The sequence below is a fragment of the Thamnophis sirtalis genome, unplaced genomic scaffold (assembly GCF_051295495.1).
Source record: "Thamnophis sirtalis isolate CommonGarterSnake01/CBP01778 unplaced genomic scaffold, rThaSir2_p1.2 scaffold_15, whole genome shotgun sequence".
NCBI lineage: Eukaryota > Metazoa > Chordata > Lepidosauria > Squamata > Natricidae > Thamnophis > Thamnophis sirtalis.
The window spans coordinates 45198213-45224831 of record NW_028261395.1 but is presented as its reverse complement, the minus strand read 5'-3'; the positions used below and the strand labels follow the sequence as shown (position 1 = coordinate 45224831).

At 45.1% G+C, this 26619-nt stretch overlaps 1 protein-coding gene across 1 annotated transcript in view; it reads right to left on the bottom strand.

Moving 5' to 3' along the window:
- Nucleotides 1-26619, bottom strand: part of PRDM16 (PR/SET domain 16) — a 190670-nt gene that overhangs the window by 127358 nt on the left and 36693 nt on the right. Inside the window, 1 exon segment of the mRNA XM_087702688.1 lies at nt 5672-5722. Within this exon segment, the coding sequence (XP_087558814.1) occupies nt 5672-5722 (51 nt within the window).

Below are 26619 nucleotides of genomic sequence, written 5' to 3'. Positions count from 1 at the left end.
GGGACCTTGGAGGTCTTCTAGTCCAACCCCCTGCTCAAGCAGGAGACTCTAGACCATTTCAATTAATCAATCCATCAATCCATCAGAATAGAGCTGGAAAGGACCTTGGGGGTCTTCTAGTCCTGAGGACTAGGAGCATAGGATTTCCAAGCAGAAGGAAGACCTGCGGGAGTGCAAGGTCAGGTACCGGCGCCTGGAGGCTTGGTGGGCTGAGATGGTCAGCCAGTTCCAGGCCAGCCCCACTGGAACGAGGTCCTCCAGCTCTTCGCCACCAGCGGTGCTTCCCTCCAGCCTTCGCCCAAAGCCCTCTACCAGGAGGCCGAAGGAGACCCCAAGTTGGAATTTCTGCCCCCCTCCGACCCTCACAAAAAGACCCCGAAGGGGGAGACTCTCTGCAGAAACACAAGCGTTCATTGCACGTATCCATCCCAGGGGGGCTTAGTTTGAGGACCCCTGATTTAGTGCAATATAAAAAAAGGCAAATCATTTTTCTGCGGACCACCAAAATTTTCTCACGGACCGCCAGTGGTGACCACTGTTCTAGTCCTACCCCCTGCTTAGGCAGGAAAGCCTCCATCACTTCAGACAAATGGTTATCCAGCCTCTTCTCAAAAACTTCCAGTGTTGGAGCCTTCACAACTTCTGGAGTTTGAAGCAGAGCCGCGAAATAGGTGTCCAAAATAGGACCCCCAAAACTGGCCTTTAAAACAGTTTTAAGATCCCCCCCAACGCAAAAAAAAAATTGCTTGGGATGTTGTGAACGTAAAAGAGGGAGTTTTTCCCAGCGCACGACATAGTTCATAAAATAAAAACTGAGATCAGAAAGAGACACCTACAACAATAGAAAAGAAAGGGAGAGAGGAGGAGAGAATGAAAGGAAGATGGGGGAAAGAAGAAAGAGGGAAGGAGAAGAAGGTGGAAGGGAGAGAAGAAGAGAAGAGAGAAATGGTAGGGAGGGGAAGAGGAAGAGTTGGAGTAGGGAAGAGGGAAGGAAGAGAGAAGTTGAGGAGAGAAGGAAGAAAAAGATAAGGAGAGGAGGATGGAAGGGAGAGAAAGAGAAAGGGTAGGGAGGGGAAGAGGAAGAGTAGGAGTAGGGAAGAGGGAAGGGAAGAAAGAATGGGAAGGAGAGAAGGGAAGGAAGAAAGAGGTAAGGAGAGGAGGATGGAAGGGAGAGAAAGAGAAAGGGTAGGGAGGGGAAGAGGAAGAGTAGGAAGAGGGAAGAGAAGAAGGAAGAGGTAAGGAGAGGAGGGGAGGGGAGGAAGGAAGAAAGGAAAGGAGAGGAAGGTGGAAGGGAGAGGAAGAGGAGAGAGGGTAGGGAGGGGAAGAGTAGGAGTAGGGAAGAGGGAAGGGAAGAAAGAAGGGGAAGGAGAGGAGGGAAGGAAGAAAGAGGGAAGGAGAGGAGGATGGAAGGGAGAGGAAGAGAAGGAGAGAGTGTAGGAAGGGGAAGAGGAAGATGAGTAGGGGAGAGGTAAGGGAAGAAGGAAGAGGAAGGAGAAGAGGGAAGGAGAGGAGGATGGAAGGGAGAGAAGGAGAGAGGGTCGGGAGAGGAAGAATAGGAGTAGGAGAAAGGTAAGGGAAGAAGGAAGGGGAAGGAGAGGAGGAGGAAGGAAGGAAGGAGAGAAGGGAGAGGTAGGGAGAAAAGACAGGGAAAATAAGGTGGTGTTACAACAGATGGAAAGAATGGCAAATAAAGCAACCCAAACTGTATATTATAACCTATTAAATGAAATAATAAATATCTAAGGATGATAAATATAAAGAAGAATAACAAATGTGAACGTATACTCAAAATGGTACGTAAGGGAACAAAAAAATAAAAAATTTCTGGAGAAAAATAAGAGCCGAGAGCGTGCGTTTCTCTCCATGGGAAGGTCTGAAGAACCATATATCTCTCGGTCTGAAATAATATATAAGAAAGCGTCTCTCTCTGTGCCGTAACTCCGGCCCAGAGTCACGTAGGATGAGTTATGGAGATGAATGGGGTAAAAAGTTCAGCCTGGCTGAAGCTCCCCAGAGGTTGTCCCCTTTTTCCAATTCATGCCCCCCAAATTCCACTTCTGGGGGCTTAATGGGCCAAGGAAAAGAGAAGAGTGCGCTGGGGCAGGGATGCATTCTGCGCACGTCATTCTGTGAATGACAGTCACTCCTGAGGCGTTTAATTCCCCCCCCCCCCAATGCGCGGAGCTTGGGAAAGTGTACGTTCCAAGGCAGCCCGAAGGAAAATATAAAAACCGCTGTGGTTTCCCACCCCAAATTGCCGTCTTGGGCCAACGGCAAACGCTCGCCACTCGTACGTAAGAAAAGTGGGATTTTGGTGCAAAAATGGAATAAAGAGAAACTGGATCCTGATCTAGGATACAAAGAGTGACATTGGACAGAAGAGAAGGTTTGTAGCTCTGTGCACTGATGGTGTTACCTAGTTTGGTAACGAAACGTCTGCGGGAAAAGGGCTGAGCTCAGGGAGCATCCGAGACGCGGCTGTGGCACCATAAACAAGGTGCTACATCAGTCCATGGCATGGGCCTGTGCGCCTCTCTTCGGAATTAAACCCGTCACGTTGGGAGATGGTTATTTCCTTCTGCAGGGTCATTCGGCCCTTCTCCACTTCCCTATGATTGCAATCGAGAACCCAGAAATGTACGTCAACGAAAAAAAAAGGATGAAACGACCATATTATGAGCCACAGTAATGGATGGATGGATGGCTAGAATGGTAGGTAGGTAGGAAGATATGGATGGATGAATGGATGGATGGATAGACAGATAGATAGATATATTGACAGATAGATAGAAATGGATGGATGGATAGCTAGGCAGGTAGGTAGGTAGGTAGGTAGATATGGATGGATGGATGGATGGATAGATATATTGATAGATAGAAATGGATGGATGGATGGATGGATGGATTGATGGATGGATGGATGGCTAGGCAGGTAGGTAGGTAGGTAGATATGGATGGATGGATGGATGGATATATTGATAGATAGATAGAAATGGATGGATGGATGGATGGATGGATGGCTAGGCAGGTAGGTAGGTAGATATGGATGGATGGATGGATGGATGGATGGATGGATGCATGGATGGATGCATGGATAGATCGATAGATAGATAGATAGATAGATAGATAGATAGATAGATAGATAGATAGATAGATATAGATAGATATATTGATGGATAGATAGAAATGGATGGATGGATGGATAGCTAAATATAGATAGAAATGGATGGATGGATGGATTGATGGATGGATGGATGGATGGATGGATGGATAGAGAGATAGATAGATAGAGATAGATAGATATGGATGGATAGCTAATAGATAGATAGATAGATAGATAGATAGATAGATAGATATGGATAGATAGATATAGATAGAAATGGATGGATAGATAGATATTTAGATATTTAGATATTTAGATATTTAGATATTTAGATATTTAGATATTTAGATATTTAGATAGATAGATAGATAGATAGATAGATAGATAGATAGATAGATAGATAGATAGATATTTAGATATTTAGATAGATAGATAGATAGATAGATAGATAGATAGATAGATAGATAGATAGATAGATAGATAGATAGATAGATAGATAGATATAGATAGATATATTGATGGATAGATAGAAATGGATGGATGGATGGATAGCTAAATATAGATAGAAATGGATGGATGGATTGATGGATGGATGGATGGATGGATGGATGGATAGAGAGATAGATAGATAGAGATAGATAGATATGGATGGATAGCTAATAGATAGATAGATAGATAGATAGATAGATAGATAGATAGATAGATAGATATGGATAGATAGATATAGATAGAAATGGATGGATATTTAGATATTTAGATATTTAGATATTTAGATATTTAGATATTTAGATATTTAGATATTTAGATATTTAGATATTTAGATATTTAGATATTTAGATATTTAGATATTTAGATATTTAGATATTTAGATAGATAGATAGATAGATAGATAGATAGATATTTAGATATTTAGATATTTAGATATTTAGATAGATAGATAGATAGATAGATAGATAGATAGATAGATAGATAGATAGATAGATAGATAGATAGATAGATATAGATAGATATATTGATGGATAGATAGAAATGGATGGATGGATGGATAGCTAAATATAGATAGAAATGGATGGATGGATTGATGGATGGATGGATGGATGGATGGATAGAGAGATAGATAGATAGAGATAGATAGATATGGATGGATAGCTAATAATAGATAGATAGATAGATAGATAGATAGATAGATATGGATAGATAGATATAGATAGAAATGGATGGATAGATAGATATTTAGATATTTAGATATTTAGATATTTAGATATTTAGATATTTAGATATTTAGATATTTAGATATTTAGATATTTAGATATTTAGATAGATAGATAGATAGATAGATAGATAGATAGATAGATAGATAGATAGATATTTAGATATTTAGTATAGATAGATAGATAGATAGATAGATAGATAGATAGATAGATAGATAGATAGATAGATAGATAGATAGATGGATGAATAGTTAGAGATAGAGATAGGTAGATAGGTAGATAGATATGGATGGATGGATAGATAGATAGATATAGATAATAGATAATGATGATAAATAGATAATGATAGATAGAGATAGATAGATAGGGATAGATGAATGGATGGATGGATAGGTAGATACATAGGGATGGATGGATAACCTGATCCTAAATCATTGTTTCTCAACTTGAGTGGTCAGACCGGCAGCACAGAAATTTAATAAACAAACTTAAACAAAAGAGATGTGAACTTCAGCTGCATCCTGGCTGGAGAATTCTGGGAGTTGAAGTCCACACCTCTTAACATTGTCAAGGTGGGGGGGGGGAGAGGGAAAACACCAGACGAAACCCTCATCTCAACTCAGGGACGCGAAAGGAGGATCCGATTCTATCATCATCGTTCACTGAGGACGAGGTCACACGCTGCTCCCGCCAGATAATCCTCATTTTCCCAACAGGCCTACCGTAGCTCAAGGACGGCTGCGGGTTCGTTCAACACAACGGAAGCCCCCAAAAGGCCGCAGGTGGGTGGGGATGCGTGAGAAGGCCACGGAAGAAAAGCTGGGTGTTTTTGCACGTCTGAATCAAGTTGGAAAACAATTGAGCTTCCCCTGTGAAGTCTGTGAACGTTCAGTATCACACGAAAACCACGCACGCAAATGTCACCCCAAGCAGGACTCCATAAAGTTGCTGCAAACGGTGAGATGGCCAGAGGTGGTATTCAGCCGGTTCGGGCCGGTTTGTCCGAACCGGTCCTGGAGATTGCGGTGGGTGGCCCGTCCACCGGCTCCAGATCTGTGCCGTCCTATTTGGGCATGTTTTCAAGCCGAATCGCATGCGCGGATGTGCACGCTCACATTTGTGAAGCGGTAGGGAAAATACGTGAATACCACTCCTGGAGATGATGGTATAATAAACTTAAGAAATAAATAACAGTAAGTTCAGGCGAAATTCAGCTATCGCTAAGCCGGAAAGGAGGCAGCCCACCAGCGGGCTTGCAATGAAAGCGATTTTAAATAAAATAAATTTGAATTTCCACCGGAACTGAAGACTAAAATCGCACAGCTTTGCAAAGCAAATCCGAGTTTTTCGATCTTACCTTTTTAACGCAGCCGTCCTGCAGGCCCGTCTCGGAATCCGTGAGCATTTCCTGGAAGGGGGAAAAAAAAGACACCATCAGTTGACAGCTTGGGACGGGGAGAGGTTTTGGTAAGCCGTGTGTTCAGACTTAGGCTTCCCCAAATCACGAAGCAGACTCCTGGTCTTGACCACACCCTTTTTTACGAAGCTCATGTGAATTCCTCTCATTCACATCTACCAAAGTCCCAGCAAACAGTCTTTCGAGTGTGAATTTACAACCACAAGACCTTGATCAGGCTTGGAGAGCTGCCAGGCCGATATCTTCAAAACTCCAAGCTGTAGCAGCAATTCCTTGGCACGAAGTAAGGAACAGATCTTCACCCTAACGAATTGAACTCATTGTCTCTGGCAAACTCCCCTCCCCTTTCGCTCCTCTTTATTCCCTTTGGGAGGGGCCATTCACCGTCCACCTGTGCCTTTACTCACGAGTTCAACCCTTGTTCCTTAGCTGTTCCCTTCTCCTGGCAGCTCTGCGCATGCACACCCTGGGAACAGGCTCCAAATGTTCTTCTGCCCCACTGATCTCCGACTACGAAGGCAGCACTTATCCCTCAGATGGCCCGAGCCCCCTCTCTGCTTCCAATGCAGAGCCCTCCTCTGAGCCTTCCCCAGACTCCAGGACTGGCCCATGTTCCTCCCCAACCTTCCCACTCTCTGAGTCTGCCACCAGCTCCACTGGCTGCTGGCGGGCCACAACACTTTGTTCGAATGGAACCAGGTGACAAAGGGGAGGATTTCGGATCTCAAAATACCCCGGTTGGAATATCCCGATGGTGCCCCAACATGTCTCCCCAGCACCCCAAGATCCAGGAGAAAAAAGGCGCAATATTTTTTTCCTGCCTCTGTTGTCTCCACAGGCTCGCAGATGAGAAGCCTGCCCAATTTTGGGTAGCAATACAGGTGAGTTACAACCGTTTATTTAGGGACCATTTCAAAGTTACGACAGCAATGAAAAAAGGGACTTGGGACTGTTTTCCACGGTTATGATCTTGGTAGCATCCTCGCGGCCAATGGTGCGGATTGGGATAAGCTCTCCTGCTGAAGCAGGGGGTTGGACTAGAAGACCTTCAGGGTCCCTTCCAATGCTTTGTTATTCTGTACAGGTACAGAATAACACGGTTGGAACTTACCACAGTCTGTTTAGTGACTGTTTGAAGTTGAAACACCACTGAAAAAAAATGACTTTGGTCTCTTTTTCACATTGTTGCAGCATCCCCATGGTCGGGTGATCAAAATTCAGCCCCTCGGCAACCGACTCATATTTATGACGGTCGCAGTATCCCGGGGTCATGCGATGCCCCTGTTTGCGACCTCCTGACAGGCGAAGTCGATGGGGAAGCTGGATTCGCTTAACAACCCGCGTGCCTAACTTAACGAACGCAGCAATTTGCTTAACAATGGCGGGAGGAAAGGTGGCCGTAAAGAGGGAGCAAAACTCAAACTTGAACCACAGTCTGGCTTAAGAACGGAAATGTTGGGGCTCCATTCTGGTTGTAAGCCGAAGACTTCCTCTGCAGTAAATGTTGCTTGAGAATAAGGTCTCTTGGTTATCTTGATTGGGATCCAAATTTATTTTCTGTATTATTATTTTTTATTGCAGCCCCCGATTCCGAATATCCGATTCCTTTTCTGACACATTTCCACGGCTATTTTTACTGGGGAGTCTCTCTAATGCCTGTTTGCATGCTTCTCTGCAACTTAGAGGTAATTCTGCTTTGATTTTATTTTTTTTCCAGCCTGGAATGCCCAGAACGGAAGCTGCACGCTTTTTCGCCCGAGAAATGTGCCAATTGCAAGAGAATTCGTGTTGTTTGTCTGACCCTGGTCCTCTCAGGCCGCCCAATTTCCTAAGATCAAAAATGTTGGCAGCTTTTAATTTATTTTAATTCCCCCCCCCCACCTCCTCCTCTTCCCAAGCTCAGCTGTGACAACAAAGTGTCCCTCGTGATTCCGAAGTCTTTTGCCATGTTTGACAGTTGCTTTTAATAGTCGCTTTTAATAGAGGGACCGAAAAATTGTGGGGGGGGGGTGTTCCAAAGGGGGTGGGGGAAGCCAGGGAAAGCAAACACAGGAGGGAAAGGGTGAATGCCGAAGGAAGAAAGGAAAGTTTGTCGAAGGAAGGCGGCGTGTGCTGCACGATCGCAGGTTAAATTGCTCGGCGTGGCCCTCTGTGAACAGATGGCATCAGTTGCATGGAGCAGAAAAAAAACCTGGCTGCCAGGTGGGGAACGGTGATTTGGGGCATGGAAGGGGACTCTGCCCTAGGCTGGCCTGGCCAGACAGGATGCCCAGGAATGGAAGAATTGCCGGAGCCAGATTTTTTTTCCCCCAAGTGTCTCCGCAAAAATAGACTGTGAAAATTGGCTTTCCTTTTAACAGGAAATTATTAAAATGCAAGTATGCAAGTTAAAAAACACACACGATACAAGTGGAATTATTATCAGAAGTAAAATGTAACAGAGAACATACATTATTTTGTATGAAAATATAAAGTTGGGATTGCTGAAATGCCACCCCGAGAACCCATAAGCAAGGACAGCAACGGAAAGGAGGAAGGACGAGGAGGGAAAGGAAGAAAGGGTAAAAGCAGAGGAAGTAAGGGAGGGGAATTAAGAGTAAGAGAGAGGGGAAGAAGGAGGAGAAGAGAGGAGGAAGGGGAAAGAGAGGGGAAGAAGAAAGGAGGAAGGAGGAGGGAAAGGAAGAAAGGATAAAAGCAGAGGAAGGAAAGGAGGGGAATTAAGAGTAGCAAGAGAGGGAAAGAAGGAGGAGAAGAGGAGGGGAAAAGAGAGGGGAAGAAGAAAGGAGGAAGGACGAGGAAGGAAAGGAAGAAAGGATAAAAGCAGAGGAAGGAAAGGAGGGGAATTAAGAGTAGCAAGGGAGGGAAAGAAGGAGAAGAGAGGAGGAGGTGGGAAAGAGAGGGGAAGAAGAAAGGAGGAAGGAAAGGGCGGAAGAAGAAGGCAGAGAAGGGAGGTTGAGAAGAAAACGACCCAAACTGTATTTTATATATTTGTAAGAAAATAATGATAAAGATTAAGGATGAACAGATCAATGTTAAAAGTAATTTATAAGAGTGTGTATTTGTGAATTAATTTGAAAGAGAAAAATAAACAACTTTCTAAAAGAAAAAAGGAAAATTGGCTTTCCAAAGTCCATTGAAAGTTGGAGGGGGGTGGGCTTTCTTTGCTCGGCTGTGGATTGGAGAGGGGGGCTGAAGGGGCCTTCTCCCCCTTTTTCCTGCTCCTTGACCCATGGGGCGAAGGGCGGTGGGATTTCACACCTTGGCCAGCAGGAGATTTTACATTGGCAGGGCTCAGAAAGTTAGTTCAAGTTAACAGTTAAACTCAAGTTCGAAAGTTAGTTAAGGCGAAAGTTAGAATATTGGGGAGGTGGGATGCGACACCTGGAAAAATACGGCATCCTTCCAGGGAAAGATTGAAGGCAAAGGAGGGTCCAGGCAAAAGAAGAACATCATCTAAAGGGCTTGAGACCGTCATAAATATGAATCAGTGGCCAAGCCTCTGAATTCAGATTCAAGTGACTATGGGCATACTGCAACTGTGTGAAAAATGGCCAGAAAGCACCGTTGTAACTCAGAATGGTTGCTAAACAAACTTGTTATAAGTCCAGGATCATCTGTACAGAATCACAGAGTGGGAAGGGGACCCCGGAGGTCTTCTAGTCCAGCCCCCTCCTCAAGCAGGAGGCCTTAATCCCGTTCCTGTCCAGTCTTCTTTACAAAAACAACAAAATCTCTAGTGATGAAGCATCCCCCCACCCCAAATCGTTTGTGATGATCACAACCGTCAAGGAAACCAACATTTGGATGGACCCAAAATAGCTAAAATCTATTTTTGGGGGAACCCAGCCTCCCAGCGGGTATAAAATTCTCTTTTTAGCCGTGGCCTCTCCAGAACAATGTTGTTTTTTTGCAGGCCCAGATCCAGGCTGCTAAAAAACAGATAAATCTTATTCCCCCCCCCTCTCTCTTCCCTCCTCCCGTGTTGGAAACCAGAAAGCATTTTGGGCCCTTTGAGATGATGTTGATGATGATGATGATGATTGTTATTTTATTGTAATTTTTTTTTGCAACTCCTCCCCACTTTGGGGTAACCAAAGCATGTCAGCCGAGAGGCCATGTGAATCTTTTTGAAGCACAGTTTACGAGCTGGCATGCGCCGTCTGCATTTAGCCCTAATTTGATTACATTCTCCAGACAGATCACAAATGATTTGTGTAAATAGTAATATTACCCATTCATCCCCCTGCGCTCAAATAAATCGTTAGGCTGTCTGGTGTGTGTGTGTGTGTGTGTGTGTGTGTGTGTGTGTGTGTGTGTGTGTGTGTGTATGCAAAATCAGCAGGGGAAAATACGAAGGGGAAGGCAATTTTAAAAGAGGGGTGGGGAAAGGATGCCAAACAGCTGTTTGGGGCTGTTTAGGATAACATCTGGATGAGAGTTTGTTTTCTTTTCTCTCTCTCTCTCTCTCTCTTTCTTTCTTTCTTTCTTTCTTTCTCTTTCTCCCCTTTCTTTTTCTTTCTCTTTCTTTCTCTTTCTTCCCCTCTCGCTTTCTTTCTCTTTCCTTCTCTTTCTCCTTTCTTTCTTTCTCTCTTTCTTTCTTTCTCCCTCCTTTCTCCCTTTTTCTTTCTCTTTCTTTGTCCCCCTCTCTTTCTTTCTCTTTCCTTCTCTTTCTTTCTTTCTTTCTTCCTTTCTTTCTTTCTCTTTCTCCTTTCTTTCTTTCTTTCTTTCTTTCTCTCTCTTTCTTTCTCTTTCTCCCCCCTTTCTCCCTTTTTCTTTCTCCCTCTTTCTCCCCCTCTTTCTTTCTTTTTCTTTTTCTTTCTCTTTCTCCCCCCCTCTCTTTCTCTTTCCTTCTCTTTCTTTCTCTCTCTCTCTTTCATTCTCTTTCTCACCCTTTCTTTCTTCCTTTTTCTTTCTCTTTCTTTCTCCCCATTCTCTTTCTTTCTCTTTCTCCCCCTCCCTTTCTTTCTTTCTCTTTCTCCCTCTTTCTTTCTCTCTCTCTCTTCTTTCTTTCTTTCTTTCTTTCTTTCTTTCTTTCTTTCTTTCTTTCTTTCTCCTGGTCTCTCAGATTGTGTTTGGGAGGGAGGGAGGAAAAGGAAATAAGAAAGGTAGTTGTGAGATTTGGTGATAACACACAACCCCCAGAGCCTGATTTTCTGCTGGAAATCTTCTCAGAATAGTGGAATTCATGTCAGGCCGAGCCCAGGTTTTTCGATGGTGGCTTCGTTGAATTGATTACCATTTCCGAGTTCATACATAGCATTAAGCCACCATGAGTGAGACATTTTCAGACTGTGAGAACAATTCATCAGTGGAAGGGCTTGACTGCAGAAGTTGTGGATGCTCCATTGTTGGAGGTTTTCAGGAAGAGATTGGACAATCATTTGATTAGGATGCTATAGGCCATGAGAAGAAAGAAAGAAAGAAAGAAAGAAAGAAAGAGAGAGAGAGAGAGAGAGAGAGAGAGAGAGAGAGAGAGAGAGAAAGGAGGGGAGGGTGGGTGGGAGAGAGAAAAGAAAGAAAGATGGAAGGAAGGAAGGAAGGGGAGAAGGAGTGGAGAGCGGAAGGGAGGAAGAGAAGAAGGAAAGAAGGAAGGAAGAGGAGAAGAAGTGGAGGGAAGAAGGGAGGAAGGGAGGAAGGAAAGAAAGAAGAAAGAAAGAAAAAAGAAAGAAAGACAGAGAGAGAGAGAGAGAAAGGAGGGGAGGGTGGGTGAGAGAGAGGAAAGAAAGATGGATGGAAGGAAGGAAGGAAGGAAGGAAGGAAGGAAGGAAGGAAGGAAGGAAGGGGAGAAGGAGTGGAGGGCGGAAGGGAGGAAGAGAAGAAGGAAAGAAGGAAGGAAGAAAGAGGAGAAGAAGTGGAGGGAAGAAGGGAGGAAGGGAGGAAGGAAAGAAAGAAGAAAGAAAGAAAGAAAGAAAGAAAGAAGGAGGAGGAGGGGAGGGTGTGTGGGAGGGAGGGAGGAAAGAAAGAAAGATGGGTGGAAGGAAGGAAGGGGAGGAGGAGGGGAGGGAGGGAGGAAAGAAGAAAGGAAAGAAAGAAAAAAGAAAGAAAGAAAGAAAGGACAGAGAAACAGTTGAAGTCCATGCATCTTAAAAGCTACTGAAATTGAGAAACGTGATCTAAAGGATCCAGGGGGCTGCGCAGACTTTCAAATGGATTCTTTGGGATCTTTTACAAAGGAGGAGAAAAAAAAACGTGTCTGCTTTCAAATGCTTTAATGCACCGGCCCTTTAAAGCGGCTGCATCTCTTTCGCTTGTCAGAGAGGGCTTGGGCGGGGTGGGGGGTGGGGGTTGAACTAGATGACCTCTGAAGTCCCTTCCAGCCTTCTCTGATTCTATGACTCCTCCGCAACAAGGCTATCGGTGGGGAAAGGGACAGGAGGAAGCAAGAAAGGTCACGACATCCGTCCCCTTTTTTCTTTTTTTATAAAATCCGTGTCTTTCCCGGGTGAAGCTGAAACCAACGGCGCCAAGAATCTTGATCGTCGATATCTGGAGCACCGGATCTCGCTTCAATAAAGCAAAGTAGGGAATAAATTAAAGGGTGGGGGGATGGGCAGAGACCCTTCCATTCATTTCCAGTGACCTCGATATCGACGAAAGGATAAAAAAGGGAGACGGATTTCTTCCAGCGCCGCTGGGGATATTGAGAGTCGGTTAGTGAGGGCGTTCTGTAATCCCAATACCTAAACGAGGAACGGCGTATATTTCTTCGGCGGTTAGGAATGGCGGCCCCTGCTCGGCTGGATAGAAGGCCAAAGAGATTGCCTTCTGGGATAACTTTGCCGCTTAAGGTGCTCGCAGGGGTCGGCAACCGTGGTGAAATGCAAACATTTCCCCTACCGGTTCTGTGGATGTGGCTCGGCGGGGGTGGCTCGGTGGTCGTATGATCGGTGGGGCCGTGGCTGCACAACTGACTCGCACACAATGTCAAAGCAGCTGGACTTCACACAAAATGACCCCTGCAACAAGCAGGAAACCTCACAGAGTCACAGAGAGCTCAAAAAAACAACAACCGTCACACTTTACACAAAACTAACACAAAAGCTGCACAACTGACTCACACACCACAGACGTCAAAGCAGCTGCACTTCACACAAAATGGACTAGAAGACCTCCAAGGTCCCCTCCAACTCCGCTATTCTATTCCTATTCTCTTCTCTTCGCCACGTATGTGAAATGGTTTAGGGTCTCCTGCTTGAGCAGGGGGTTGGACTAGAAGACCTCCAAGGTCCCCTCCAACTCCGCTATTCTATTCCTATTCTATTTCTATTTTGTTCCTCTTCTCTTCTCTTTTCTTCCCTTCTCTTCACCATCTATGTGAAATGGTTTAGGGTTTCCTCCTTGAGCAGGGGGTTGGACTAGAAGACCTCCAAGGTCCCTTCCAACTCTGGTATTCTATTCCTATTCTATTTCTATTTTATTCCTCTTCTCTTCTCTTCCCTTCTCTTCACCATCTATGTGAAATAGTTTAGGGTCTCCTGCTTGAGCAGGGGGTTGGACTAGGAGATCTCCAAGGTCCCTTTCAACTCTGGTATTCTATTCCTATTCTATTTCTATTTTATTCCTCTTCTCTTCTCTTCTCTTCCCTTCTCTTCACCATCTATGTGAAATGGTTTAGGGTCTCCTGCTTGAGCAGGGGGTTGGACTAGGAGATCTCCAAGGTCCCTTCCAACTCTGTTATTCTGCATTTCTATAATCCCAGATCAATTAACCAGTGGAACAACTTGCCTCCAGAGGTTGTGGGTGCTCCATCACTGGAGGCTTTCAAGAAGAGACTGCGGCAGAAATGACACAGGGCCTCCTGCTCGAGCAGGGGGTTGGACTAGAAGACCTCTAAGGCCCCTTCCAAATCTTGTTATTCTGTATTTCCCAGGCTGTTCCCCCCCCCTTCTTTTCCTTCTAAATTGTCTGACAACTTAATCGGGCCTGCTACCTTGACACAGAAAAGATGGAGAGTGTCAGATGGCTACCCAAAAAACCCCCCAAAACCCCCTTCCCTCTCACAAAGTCTGACTTAGCGTGTCCAGCAGGCAGAATGAATCTATTCCCCTTTCCCCCAGGATCTAGCCAAGAGGCATCCGGAGAGTGACACAAATCAAATCGTCAGCCACCTGTCACTTTGAGAAGTCCCAGCTAAGTGGAAAAGATAAACCTTTGTTGGTCTGCTAAAAATAAACCTCATCGCTGTGGGCTGACCAATTCAAGAGAGAGAGGGGGAGAGAGAGAGGGGGAGGGAGAGAGGGAGGGAGAGAGAGAGAGAGGGAGAGAGGGAGAAATGAGCATTTTCCCAGAAGCATTTCGATGAAAGAGAGTTGGGTGAAATGACTCTGGGAAGGAGATTTGGAGAAGGTGGGCATGCACAATTATTATTTTCACAGCTATCTTGCGCAGCCTCCCTGGCTGTTCCCCCTTCTGTTTAATCCCAGGAGGAAACTCCTAGTAAACACCTAGTAATGCCAAAAAGGCATGAAGAGTTGTTAACCTAATCTTGCAAAGCTTCTTTTCCAGGAACATAGCACTGCTAACCAGGGCATACAAAACCTTTGCTAGACCAATCCTCGAATACAGCTTGTCTGCCTGTAATCCGCACTGTATAAACGACATTAATACAGTTGATCTAAAGGAAAAAGCTAAAGGTTCCCCCTCGCATGTGTGTGCTCGTTGTTCCCAACTCCAGGGGGCGGTGCTCATCTCTGTTTCTGAGCCAAAGAGCCAGCGCTGTCCGAAGACATCTCCGTGGTCATATGGCCGGCATGATTCAACTCCCGAAGGCGCACGGAACGCTGCTCCCTTCCCACCAAAATTGGTGGTTCCTATTTTTCTACTCGCACTTTTTACGTGCTTTCGAACTGCTAGGTTGGCAGAAGCTGGGACAACTCACGGGGGCTCAATCCGTTACGCAGTGCTAGGGATTCGAACCGCCAAACTGCCGATCTTTTCTGATCGACAAGCTCAGCATCTTAGCCACTGACCACTGCGTTCCACAATTGAGCGAGTCCAGAGGTATTTCACGAGTAGAGTCCCTTGCTCCTCTTGCTCGCAACAGAATCCCTTACGCCACCATGCTCGAAATTTTGGGCTTGGACAACCTGGAACTACACAAAATTGTCTGCTACAACGTCCTACCCGTCAACAGCTTCTTCAGCTTCGACCACAATAATACACGGGCAAACAATTGATACAAACTCAAAGTAAACCGCTCCGAAGTTGATTGCAGAAAATACGACTTCAGCAACAGAGAGGTTGACGCCTGGAATGCTCTATCTGACTCCGTTGTTACATCCTCAAACCCCCAAAACTTCAACCGCAAACTGTCTACCGTGGACCTCACCCCATTCCTAAGAGGTCCGTAAAAAAAAGGGGGGGTGCAGAAGTGCACCAGCGTGCCTTCTGTCCCTGTCCTACTGTCCCTATTTATTTGCACCCATTTTTATGCATGTGCATATACCTGCCCATACTCATATATTTATATGATATATTCATACTTATTTTTTTAATTTTTTTTTATTATTTTAATTTTATCAAATTCATATATACATTCACAATTATATGATCTCATAACTGTTATTAATAATATGTATTTATAACAATTTTTCCCTACTGTTGACAATATACTTGAAGATTGCTTTTTTAACATCCCATAGATCCATCTTATCTTACAACGGTCCTACTTCTTCTTCCCTCCCTCCCTCTTTCCTTCCCTCGTTTCTTCTCTCCTACTCCCCTTCCTTCCCTCCCTCCTTCCCCTTCCCTCCTTCTCTCCTTCCCTCCTTCCTTCCCTCCTTCCTTCCTTCCCCCCTTTCTTTTCTCCTTCTCTCCTTCCTTTCCCCCTTCCTTTCCTCCTTCCTTCCTCCCTTCCTTCTCTCCTACATTCCCTCCTTCCCTCCTTTCTCCTCTCCTTCTGTCCTTCCTTCCCTCCTTCCTTCCTTCTACTTTCTTCTCTCCTTCTCTCCTTCCTTCCCTCCTTCCTTCCCTCCTTGCTTTCCTCCCTCCTTCCCTCCCTCCTTCCTACCCCCCTTTCTTCTCTTTCTTCTCTCCTTCCTTCCTTCCTCCTCTCCTTTCCCTTCTCTCCTTCCCCTTCCTCTCCTTTACCCTTCCCCTCTTCTTCCCATTCCTCCCCTCTTTCCTACTCTTACATTTCCTCCCATTCTTCCTCTGCCTTTCCTTTTCTCCTATTCCTCTCCTTCCTCCTCTCCTTCCTATCTTTCCTTCTACTCCTCCCTCCATCCACTCTATCCGTCATACTTATACTTGTTTTCTCATATGTGCTCGACACGCCAAATAAATAAATGCAATAAAATAAACGTTGAGTTTATTTAACGGGCAGCCAGGGAGGTTTCAAAACTTTACAACAGAGAAAAGAAGATTGAAAAAGATAAATGGAGATTTTTTGCACACAGATTGAAGGATGCGAAAAAAAGTTAAGAGTATTATTAGGTTACAAGTGTAACAATATATCTATTTTTGGAGGAAAAAATAAACATTATTGTTAGAAGGATCATTTTTCATCATCTTTTAACAACCCCATCATCTCTTGTGGGGTGGAATCTGGGCAACTGGATGGAGCTAGCGGAGAGTTTCCTGCCCTGATGCCTTCCCTGTCGCCAATGAGGAGTTTTGTTCAACAGATATATTCTCACTGTGCCCAGAGAGAGAAATATTTGCGTCTATCTAGGATCGAACGGACAACCTCCTGATTGTGTGATTGTGATTGTTAGAATGATGATGTAACAACAACAACAACAACAACAACAACAATAATAATCGACCATTTGATCAGTGGGTGCAGCAAAATTTCACAAACTGGCTACCTACAATGCCATGATTGCTAAGATCATTCACTGGAAATTGTGCAGCAAAAACCACTGGGACCATCAGGTTGAGAAGGTTTTAAAGAATGAGAAAGTCAAGATCTTGTGGGACTTCAGAATCCAGATTGACAGGCACTTGGCCCACAACACACCTGACATAACAATAGTTGAAAAGAACAAAGTATGGTTCATTGACATTGCAATACCTGGAGATGCACGGATTGAAGATAAACAGCAAGAAAAAATCACAAAGTACCGGGACTTGCAAATTGAAGTTGAGCGACTGTGAAAAAAGAAATTGTGTGTTGTCCCGATTGTAATTGGAGCCCTTGGAGCAATACCCAAAGGGATACCTCGCTATTTGGAAATTCTAAATTTATCGGACTTGAACATTCTGATTCTACAAAAAACCACCCTCCTTGGAACAGCTTATATCCTCCGACGTTACCTTAACAGTTCCTAGGGCCTTGTTTAGGACTCGAGCTGTTGAGCTACCAACCAGCCCCAAAGGCTGTGAATCTCGCCAAAGATTAACCACGCAATAATAATAATACGCCAAGAAGCCAAGAAAGGCAACAAGTTATCACTTGCACATTGTGTAAAGAAAACCGTTAAGGAACTTGATGGGAAAGCGAACCATGAACGAGGTTATTGCGAAAAATTTATTCTCTGAATTTCTGGACCAGTTGCAGTTGGCGTTTCGTTGCTAAATGACAATTTTCTTGGACTGTTTTATGATGAGGCTGTCGCTAAGGGGTTTTGTTTTCCCCTTCAAAAACACAGAGCTTTCCATCCGATGCCATAAAATTATTCAGAAATCATGTCCAAATAAACGGAGGTAATACTGCAAGCTTGGGGGGGGGGGGGGAGAAAAGAAAGAACCAAAGCAGGATATTATAGATGGGTGATGGATGACTAACTGGCACATCAGCAGCCAGAGGGATCCAAGAGAAAGAGCATTGAACTGGGACCAGTTTCCTTTTCAGACAGGGACAGAAACGACATAGACAGACAGACATAAATCACACGGGATGAACTTGGCCCAAGTCAGGTTAAGCAGCCCAGGACAGATGGAATGTATAATTTTCTTTTTAGGACCTACATAAACAGGAAGAACGGCTCGGTTGTAGCCGGTGTTACTACCGGTTCGCTTTGCATGCTTCGTTCTTGCGCAAGCGTGCCCACCACACATTGCTTGAGCATGCACAGTTGCCTGTAAATTGTTCTGTGCCGGATGTTATAAAATGACTAAAAAACATGCCAACAACGGCACGGGCGACTGGGGAACCGGTTCAAGGGCGTGGCCAGCCTGCTGTCCGTACTGGTTCGGCAACCTGGCCCCAATTTCCACTACTAGTTTGTGCGAACGGATGCGGACCGGTAGCAACCCGGCTCTGCTGGGTTCGCAGGGGGTGCTAAGCCGTAGTTCCATGCTGGTTTAGGGGCGAGCTAGGCGCATGCACAGAACACTACAAAATGACTAAAAAAGATGCCGGCAAAGGCATGGGAAAGCGGGGAACCAATTCAGGGGCGTGGCCAGCCTGCCATCCCTACCAGTTCGGTGACCCGGTCCCAATTTCCACTACCGGTCCCAATTTCCACTATCGGTTTGTGCGAACGGATGGTTTAGGGGCGAGCTAGGCACATGCACAGAACATTACAAAATGACTAAAAAAGATGCCAGCAAAGGCATGGGAAAGCGGGGAACGAATTCAAGGGCATGGCCAGCCTGCCGTCCCTACCAATTCGGTGACCCGGTCCCAATTTTCACTACCGGTTTGTGCGAACGGATGGTTTAGGGGCGAGCTAGGCGCATGCACAGAACATTACAAAATGACTAAAAAAGATGCCGGCAAAGGCATGGGAAAGCGGGGAACCAATTCAAGGGCGTGGCCAGCCTGCCATCCCTACCAGTTCGGTGACCTGGTCCCAATTTCCATTACCGGTTCGTGCGAACGGATGCGAACCGGTAACAACCCATCTCTGCTGGGTTCACAGGGGGTGCTAAGCCGTAGTTACATGCTGGTTTAGGGGTGAGCTGGGTGTGCATGGGCCAACGCGAAAGCAAACCAGCTATCTTAGGGTTCAAGAGGGATGGGGCAGATTCAGCCACGCAGATCAGGGTTTCGGAGAGCAAACGGCGAGCGATACCCTCGGAGTCCGAATTCTGATAGGAAGGAAATAGGGTACCAGATCCCAGGGTTGTCACTTTTCAAGGTCACGCTATCATCCGTCTCTGGGAGGAGAAACTCTGGCTTGAGTTAGTCTCAAGCGGCTGCTAATCATCCCACCCTCCGTTCTCACAGCTCCTTTTCATCTTTACATTAAAGATGCATTAATGGGACCCAAATGAAATCATGGAAGAGGAAGGGGAGGAAAAGAGGAAGGGGGAAGGGAAGGAAAGGGGAAGGGAAGGAGGCAGGGAGGAAGGAAGGGAATGAAAGAAGAAAGGAAAGGAAAGGAAAAAGGAAGAGAGAAGGGAAAGAAAGGAAAGAAGAAAGAGGGAAGGAATGTGAAGGGAAGGAGAAAGGAAAGGAAAAAGGAAGCGGGAAGGGAAGGGGAAGAGGAAAGAAGGGAAAGAAGGAAGGGAAAGGGAAGGAGAAAGGAAGAGGGAATGGAAGGAAAGAGGGAAGAGAAAGAAAAGAAAGAAGGAAGAGGAGGGGAAGGGAAGGAGAAAGGAAAGGAAAAGGGAAGAGGGAAGAAAGAAGAGGGAAGGGAAAGAAAGGAAATTAAGAAGAGAGAAGGGAAGGAGAAAAGAAAGGAAAAGGGAAGAGGGAAGGAAATGAAAGAAGGAAGGGAAGGGAAGGAAAGAAAGAAGAGGGAAGGGAAGGAAAAAAGAAGTGGGTAGGGAAAGAGAAAAGAAAGAAGAAAGGAAAAGAAAGGGAAAAGGAAGAGGGAAGGGAAAGAAAGGAAAGGAAGAGGGAAGGGAAAGGAAGGGAAGGAGAAAGGAAAGGAAAAAGGAAGACAGAAGGGAAGAGGGAAGAGAAAGAAAAGAAAGAAGGAAGAGGAGGGGAAGGGAAGGAGAATGGAAAGGAAAAGGGAAGAGGGAAGAAAGAAGAGGGAAGGGAAAGAAAGGAAAGAAGGAAGAGAGAAGGGAAGGAAAGAAAGAAGAGGGAAGGAAAGGAAAGGAAAAAATAAGTGGGTAGGGAAGGAGAAAGGAAAGGAAGGGAAAGGAAGAAGGGAGGAAAAAAGAAAGCAAAGGCCACGATCCAGCATGACCATTCTGCTACTCCTCTATGATTTCCTCCTACCGCTCTTAAGAGGCCACGTGCCACGGGGGTTTGGATTCAGCCAAACCCGGCCAAACCATCATCTCCCTCTCCTCTCCCCAGCCGCGAATTCATCTTCAGAAACGACAGGGACAAACCAACAACCCACGTCTAAATAAACAGGGGATCGAGGAATTAAACAGAAGTTTTCCAAGTTTGCAAGTTTGCGTTGACTTAGAGAAGAAGTTGCGGGTTTCGTTTCCCCCCCCCTTTCTTTCTTTCTTTCTTTCTTTCTCTTTTTCTTTTCAACTGTCTCCTCTGATTATCCTTCGTATCAGAAACCAGCTGAAAATCTGCGGCTCGCCTCCTTTCTCCAAAACGCAGCTTTTCTGGCAGAAAAGCCAACTCTGAGAATTTCAACTGCGAGATTCCCCTGGTTTTTCACTTCCTTTCCTTCTGCCAAGAGGCTCATTGATGGGAAGAGCCGTCTTTTCTTGCGCCTGCCCGTTGCCAAAAAGCACTTCTCCTGACCCATAAATCACGGAGCCCAGAAATGTTCGCAAGGCAGCCAGAGAATTTCTTTTTACCCTCTTGAAGAGGGTTTATTAAAGTACATTTTTGGGGGGGAAGGGGGGGGGGCGCAGGCATCCAAAATAAATAAACCAGGCATCGCAGCCAAATGCCGCGAATGGCCAGCCATGTTGGAATCGCCAACGAGGAAAGTTCTCGCTAATATGCAACTCCAAAGATAATAAAAGGGCTTGTGAAATTGGCACGGCCCCCGGTTCCCCAAAAATCTTATTGCCGGCCCAAAAGGGCTGAAAAGCAAATTGGTTCTGTTTTGGAGGTGCCAAGCTAAAAGGGGCGTGGGGGAATAAAATCTTGTTTATTTGTCTGACTCTAAAGCTGGCCCCCTCTTTCTTTTTTAGTACTCCCCCCTCCAGAAATCATTCCCAAAGAACGAAGGAAGTAAACGAACAAATTAGCCAACGCCCACCCAAAAAATAACCCCCAAACCCAACAGCAAGCCCATAATCCTCTCCAGCTGTTCCAGGTGTTAGGTCTACTTTATGTGCAGCTCTATCGTTCCTCTCTATTGTAGTCGTTTTCCCCATGTCACGTTGCCGCTCTAGGAAGCATCTCCATTGCTCCTGTGATGCATCTCCTGTTGCGTTATTCCCTCTCTCGCTAGTACAGGAGTGGCCTGTAGGGTGTTCCAGGAAGTTGTCTAAAATCCATCCGCCCTTGTGTTTCCTCCGATCCCAGTCTACATGTTTGGGATTCCTATAGGATCTGATGGGAAGTCCGTTCCGTGGCTGTGGGTTCGGATTCACTGCATTGGCTTGCAATTTTATAAGTAACGTTCATTGACGTCGAGGCTTGCAAGCAATAGGATCTGAAACACCCCGCGAAGCCGGTTCACTGACAAATGCACGCTCAACAAAACCGCGAGGTCAAAATCGCGCCGACGAATGAGCGCAGAAGCGCGCCGGCAACAGCACGCCTTCAACAAAGAACTAATAACAACCTAATAACCCTAACCCTAAACCTAACCCTAACCCTAACACTGGGCTATGAAGTACCACACAAAATTTGAATAGCCCCAAGTATTTGCGTTTCCCCTTATAGCAATAGCAGTTAGACTTATATATCGCTTCATAGGGCTTTCAGCCCTCTCTAAGCGGTTTACAGAGTCAGCATATCGCCCCCACAGTCTCATTTCACCCACCTCGGAAGGATGGAAGGCTGAGTCGACCCTGAGCCGGTGAGATTTGAACCGCCGAACTGCAGATAGCAGTCAGCTGAAGTGGCCTGCAGTACTGCACCCTAAACCACTGCGCCACCTCACCCCTTGAAGTCATATTGTCACAGTGGGCTCGTGATTTTAGATTATTTCTTTTAACACACTGGAGAAAGAGAGGATTAAACCCGAGACGTTTCCCGTCGCTTAGTGAAGCGTCAATCCTAACATGGTTTTTTTTTTTTTAAAAAAAAACTCCATAACTGCGTTATTCTTTAAAAAAAAAAAAAAGATAGTCACAATATTGGTTCAAAATGTGATCTTTTCACGTATACCTTTCTAAACACGTTTTAAGACTTCTCTTAAAACGGACGTGTTGCTAAAGGTCAACGCTATTTATGCGCCAAGAAAACTCACGGCGGAAGTTATCGGATTTAAACGTTGTATGGAACCAAACCAATATATCGTGAAAAGCTAGAATTTTGAACTTTTTTTTTTTCTTTGCTTAAACCAGCTGAGTTGAATACAACTCAAGAAATGGAGCACAAATGAATGGATCGGTGTCCTTTCAGTTTGGCAACTTTAAGGCGTGTGGACTTCAACTCCCAAAAATCCATGGGGAAACATTCCCGTAACCACCGTGTGACCAACTTAACAACTATGATTCGCTTAACGAAGGTGGCAAAAAAACCTCACTGAAACATTCTCTCGTCTTGTGGGGTGTGTGTGTAAGTCTAGCTGTATTCTGGCAGGGATTTTGCAGCTAAAGAAATGTTTATGTGAAGAATTCCCCCCTCCCCCAGATGGGGGGAACGCATGCAACAATTTATGAAGTTTTCAGAGACAAAGATAGCTGTTACTGTTAAAATAGGAAAAGATTCCACATAGGTGCTAGTCGTTCCCGACTCTAGGGGGCGGTGCTCATCTCCGTTTCAAAGCCGAAGAGCCAGCGCTGTCTGAAGACGTCTCCGTCGTCATGTGGCCGGCATGACTCAATGCATGAAACGCTGTTCCCTTCCCACCAAAGGTGGTTCCTATTTTTCTACTTGCATTTTTTAATGTGCTTTTGAACTGCTAGGTTGGCAGAAGCTGGGACGAGGCACGGGAGCTCATTCTGGTACGCAGCACTAGGGACTCGAACCGCTGAACTGCTGACCTTTTCTGATTGACAAACTCAGCATCTTAGCCACTGAGCCACCACGTCCCTATTATAGATAGATAGATAGATAGATAGATAGATAGATAGATAGAGCTATCTATCTAGATTCATTGATAGAAATATAGATAGATAGATAGATAGATAGATAGATAGATAGATAGATAGATAGATAGAGATAGATAGATAGATAGATTGGGATAGATAGATAGAGATAGATAGATACATAGATTGATAGAAGATAGATAGATAGATGGATATATAGATAGATTGAGATAGATAGAGAGATAGATAGAGAGATAGAGATTTAGATAGATAGATAGATAGAGATAGATAATAGATAGATAGATAGATAGATAGATAGATAGATAGATAGATAGATAGATAGATAGATAGATAGATAGATAGATATAGATTGATAGATTGAGATAGAGATATATATATATAGATAGATTGGGATAGATATAGATAGAGATAGATAGATACCTAGATAGATAGATAGATAGATAGATAGATAGATAGATAGATAGATAGATAGATAGATAGATAGATATAGAGAGAGATTGAGATAGAGAGAGAGAGGGAGAGAGAGATTGATAAAAATAGAGATAGATATATAGATTGATAGATAGATTGATAGAGATATAAATAGAGATAGAGACAGATAGATAGAGATTGAGATAGATAGATAGAGATTGATAGATAGATAGAGATAGATAGAACAAGCAAAAGCTTTTTCTAAACACTTTGCAAGCATCTTGAGCCTTTAAAGAGCTGGATGTGTCTCAACATTGCAAGATCCGAGGAAGCTAATAAAACACATCTGTCTCGTAGCCAGTGGAATAACGACAGAGGCGGCGTCCGTTCAAATGCCTGCAGGCCAATATTCAGACTTCCTGGATTGCCCCCAAGACGCTCTGAAGGGCAACGACCACAATGGCCCTGCGGTCGGAGACGCTGCCCCGTTGCCGTCCAAAACAAACAAAGCGATCCCTCCAATAGGAAAGGAGGGTTTCGGGACCAAAACCCCACGAAGCGTCCGCATATTTGTAATTTAGCGGCAGGCCCGAGCTGCGCCAGGGATGAAAAGTGGGTTTGTAAGGCTTAGTGTTGGTGAAAGGGGAGGAAAAAAGAGAAATCTATCACGGAATTCTCTTTTTGCGTCTCTGCATAACACACATAAACGTCTTAGCTTTTTAGTTTGTGGATCAGAAAGGTCGGCAGTTCGTCGGTTCGAATCCCCAGCGCCGCGTAACAGAGTGAGCTCCCGCGATTTCTCCCAGCTTCTGCCAACCTAGCAATTCGAAAGCACGTTAAGAAATGCGAGTAGAAAAATAGGAGCCACCTTTGGTGGGAAGGGAACAGTGTTTTGTGCGTCTTCGGGAGTTGAGTCCTGTCGGCCACATGACCACGGAGACGTCTTCGGACAGCACTGGCTCTTCGGCTTTGAGCTGGAGATGTATACCGTGTATGGGAAGCTGGGGGAGGGAAGGCTGGGGGGGTTGGGGGGAGAGAGGGAGGAAGGGATGAATATTATGCTTGACGAGGGTTGTTAGATTTTAATGTAATATGATTGCACATGTATACTGTCTTCTCTTATTTTTTCTTTAAAATTAAGGTATGTTAAGTATATTGATATGGAAGCATAAATACCATCAACATAGAATGGAGTTTGCTCAGAAGCTGAAATACACCAATAAGAGGAAGAGTGGGAAACAGAGGAGAGAAGAAAGATAGGAAGAGAGGGATAGGAGAGAGGGTAAGGGGGGAAGATGAGGAGGATAAGGAGGAGTGGAATGAAGAGAAAGGAGAAGGAGAAAGGAAGGGGAAGTAGATTAGAAAAGGATGATGGAGGGAAGAAAGGAGGTAGGAGAGAGGTAGAAGAAAGAGGTGTATGGAGAGCAGAAGAGCCAATAATGGGTTTTTATCTTTCTGGGCGTTGATGGCAAGAGGAACTGATGTAATTACTACTTAATACAATAGGATATTGGCTATGCAATAGCATACATGTGATTATATGTTATGAAAGTGGAAAATAAAAAAGTATATTAAAAAAAGAAAGAAACGGAGATGAGCACTGCCCCCTAGAGTCGGGAACAACTAGCACGTATGTGCGAGGGGAACCTTTAGCTTTACCTGTATGGAAATGGCAAAGGTAACCAGGAGGGAGATACAAGAAAATGAGAATATTTCCGTGACTTTGGTCAGCAGTCCTCAGGAAAATCCAGGTCATTCCAAGATTTCCTGCAGAGATCCCACCCAGGCCAATCTCTGTCAATTCTGGAATCTTTTCGACCCGTTGGACATCCGCATTTATTCAATCCCATTGAATTGCCTTTGGCGACAGGCGACCCATTCATCTCGGCCCCACTCGCTCCCTTCGCCCCCAGAGAGAGAAGCCAACCAGAACGCCATAAATGTCAGGATATGATTATGGATGCTTTCGCGGAAATTGATTATCTATTTGGGAGACACGGAGGAGTGATGGATGGCGGTCACTCTGAATTTTCACCAGCTCCGAGGAGAGATCCAAGATTGGATTGGATTCTTCCATTAAGGCAGGTGGTTGTAGTTTGCAAAATTGGTTCTCTTGTTGCACACAGTCAATCTGTCTCTCTGTCTGTCTGTCTTTCTACCTAGTGTATTGTCTGTCTCTCTGCTGTATTTATCTACCATATCTTTCTATCCATCTACCTACCTACCTACCTATCTTCTATCTATCTGTCTATCTCTCATCTCTCATCCCTCCATCCATCCACCCATCCATCCACCTACCCACCAACCCATATATCATCTATCTATCTATCTTATTATATGTATGTTGTGCACGGATAAAGAATTATTATCTGGATGAGGATTAACAAGCTTGTGCTCAACCCAGAAAAGACCGAGTGGCTGTTGTGTTTCCCTCCCAAAAATTTGGCCATTAATCCAACACTCAGGCTGGGGGGTCAAATTTTACACCCCTCAGAGAGGGTTCGCAACTTGGGAGTCCTCCTGGATCCACAGCTGTCATTCGATCATCATATAGCGGCTGTGACCAGGGGGGCATTCGCCCAGGTACGCCTGGTGCGCCAGTTGCGACCCTACCTGAACCGGGAGGCCCTCACAACAGTCACTCGGGCCCTCGTGATTTCTAGGCTGGAATACTGCAACGTGCTCTACATGGGGCTGCCCTTGAGGTGCATCCGGCGACTTCAGCTAGTGCAGAACGCAGCCGCGCGAGTGATCGCGGGTGCACCCCGATTCACCCGCATTACACCTATCCTCCGCGAGCTGCGCTGGCTACCTGTCGATCTCCGGATGCGCTTCAAGGTGCTACTGATCACCCATAAAGCCCTACATGGCAGTGGATCTGGATACTTGAGAGACCGCCTTCTGCCAATTACCTCCCTACGACCTATAAGATCTCATAGGTTAGGCCTCCTCCGTACTCCATCGGCCAGCCAGTGTCGGCTGGCAACTACAAGGAGGAGGGCCTTCTCAGCAGCGGCCCCGACCCTTTGGAACGAGCTCCCCGTAGAGATTCGTACCCTCTCCACCGTCCAGGCCTTCCGCATAGCCTTGAAGAACTGGCTCGCCCGTCAGGCCTGGGGATAAGGACCATTACCCCGCCCGAATGTTGTATGCATGTTGCTTATTATTTTATTATGTGTTGTCGTCTTAGTGCTGTATTTCCCCTTCCCTGGTTTCTGTGAGCCGCCCTGAGTCCCCTCAGGGAAAAGGGCGGCCTACAAATAAAATCAATTCTAATTCTAATTCTAATTCTAATTATTATTATCATTATCACCTACCTACCTACCTACCTACATACCTACATACCTATCTATCTTCTTTCTGTCTATCTATCATCCATCCATCCACAAACCACCTATTATCTATCTATCAATCTCATAGTACATATGTTGTGCATTGACAATAAAAAAAATATTATTATCATTATTACCCACTTACTTACCTACCTTCTATCTGTC